The sequence below is a fragment of the Corvus brachyrhynchos genome, unplaced genomic scaffold, assembly GCF_000691975.1.
Source record: "Corvus brachyrhynchos isolate BGI_N302 unplaced genomic scaffold, ASM69197v1 scaffold398, whole genome shotgun sequence".
Lineage (NCBI taxonomy): Eukaryota > Metazoa > Chordata > Aves > Passeriformes > Corvidae > Corvus > Corvus brachyrhynchos.
Window position 1 is genome coordinate 310,720 of NW_008239780.1, and position 1,082 is coordinate 311,801.

The 1,082-nt window shown below is 42.6% G+C and overlaps 1 protein-coding gene across 1 annotated transcript in view; it reads right to left on the reverse strand.

Moving 5' to 3' along the window:
* Positions 1 to 590: 590 nt before the first annotated feature.
* Positions 591 to 1,082, reverse strand: part of RPL39 (ribosomal protein L39) — a 2,773-nt gene continuing 2,281 nt past the window's right edge. The window contains exon 3 of the mRNA XM_017743093.1: positions 591 to 897. Within this exon, the coding sequence (XP_017598582.1) occupies positions 849 to 897 (49 nt within the window). The 3' untranslated portion in view covers positions 591 to 848. The remainder of the gene's footprint in view (positions 898 to 1,082) is intronic.

Here is a 1,082-nt window from a genome sequence, read left to right on the forward strand (position 1 = left end):
TTCCGGCTGACCAGAGCAGCTACTGCAGCGCAGCACTGCAGAACGGAAAGGACTGGGTGCAGAGCCACAGCCTCCTCCGCTTCCCTGCAGTAAATTGGTTTCACACGCCCCAGCAGAGAATACCAGCACGGAGGAGCCAAGTGCCAACTATCCAGAGACCTTGAATTCCCTTTTTCCTCTCCTTTTTTAAATTGCTGCAAACTCTCCCTTTAAGCATCTTAAATTTCTACCTGTCTGCTGAGAATGTTTTATAGTAAGCTGCACCTGTGGTTGGCATTGACTTATCAAACCAACACCGACTTCTGAACAAAACTCAGGTTATTTAATATGCTAGGGAATACACAGACATTATGTGCTACACTCTACAGTACTGCATTTTGTAAGAGATTTTCTTCAGTTCTGATTTTCACTTTTTTTTTTAATTGGTACTTTGCCCCTGAAGGTTTACAGTCAGTGAAAAGGAACAGCCTTCTCTACCTGAAGAGAAAAGAGCTGCCAAGGTTCCTCATACTAAGTGAGAATGTAAGTAACATTACTGTGAATTTTATTGTTACAATCTCACCACATATGTATGAAATAACTTCAACAAAGTCATTCAGGTCCATATTTATTAGTAAGCCTGTGCACTGTCAATGCTCATGGTGATGCCTGAAAGAACACTAATAGAACACAGTCTGCATGTTTCAGATACAAAGATTTTCCCAGTTAACATCAACATCTCCCAGACCAGCTTATAAAAACCCCACACTGGGGACTGCAGTCCAGCACCACAGAAGGAGTGACTTGAGGGTGTTATCGATCTGACACAGAAAGACCAGTGTTCATTAGAGCTCCCGGTACACTTTCTCTTACAAGCCCAGTTTAGTCCTCCTCCAGTGTCTCCTTTTGGAGTTGTACCTAAGACAAAAGCAGAGTCAATTAGCAAAATGCACACACACATTTGTGAAACATGAAAGCAAAACAGCACATGATGAAGTCTCTTCCAGGAGAGCACATTAACTTGTGAGCATGTACTTGTCCGTGTTAAGAACAAATGCTTTCACCAGGGTGTGGGTGAAACCACAGACAGAATTCACAGAGTT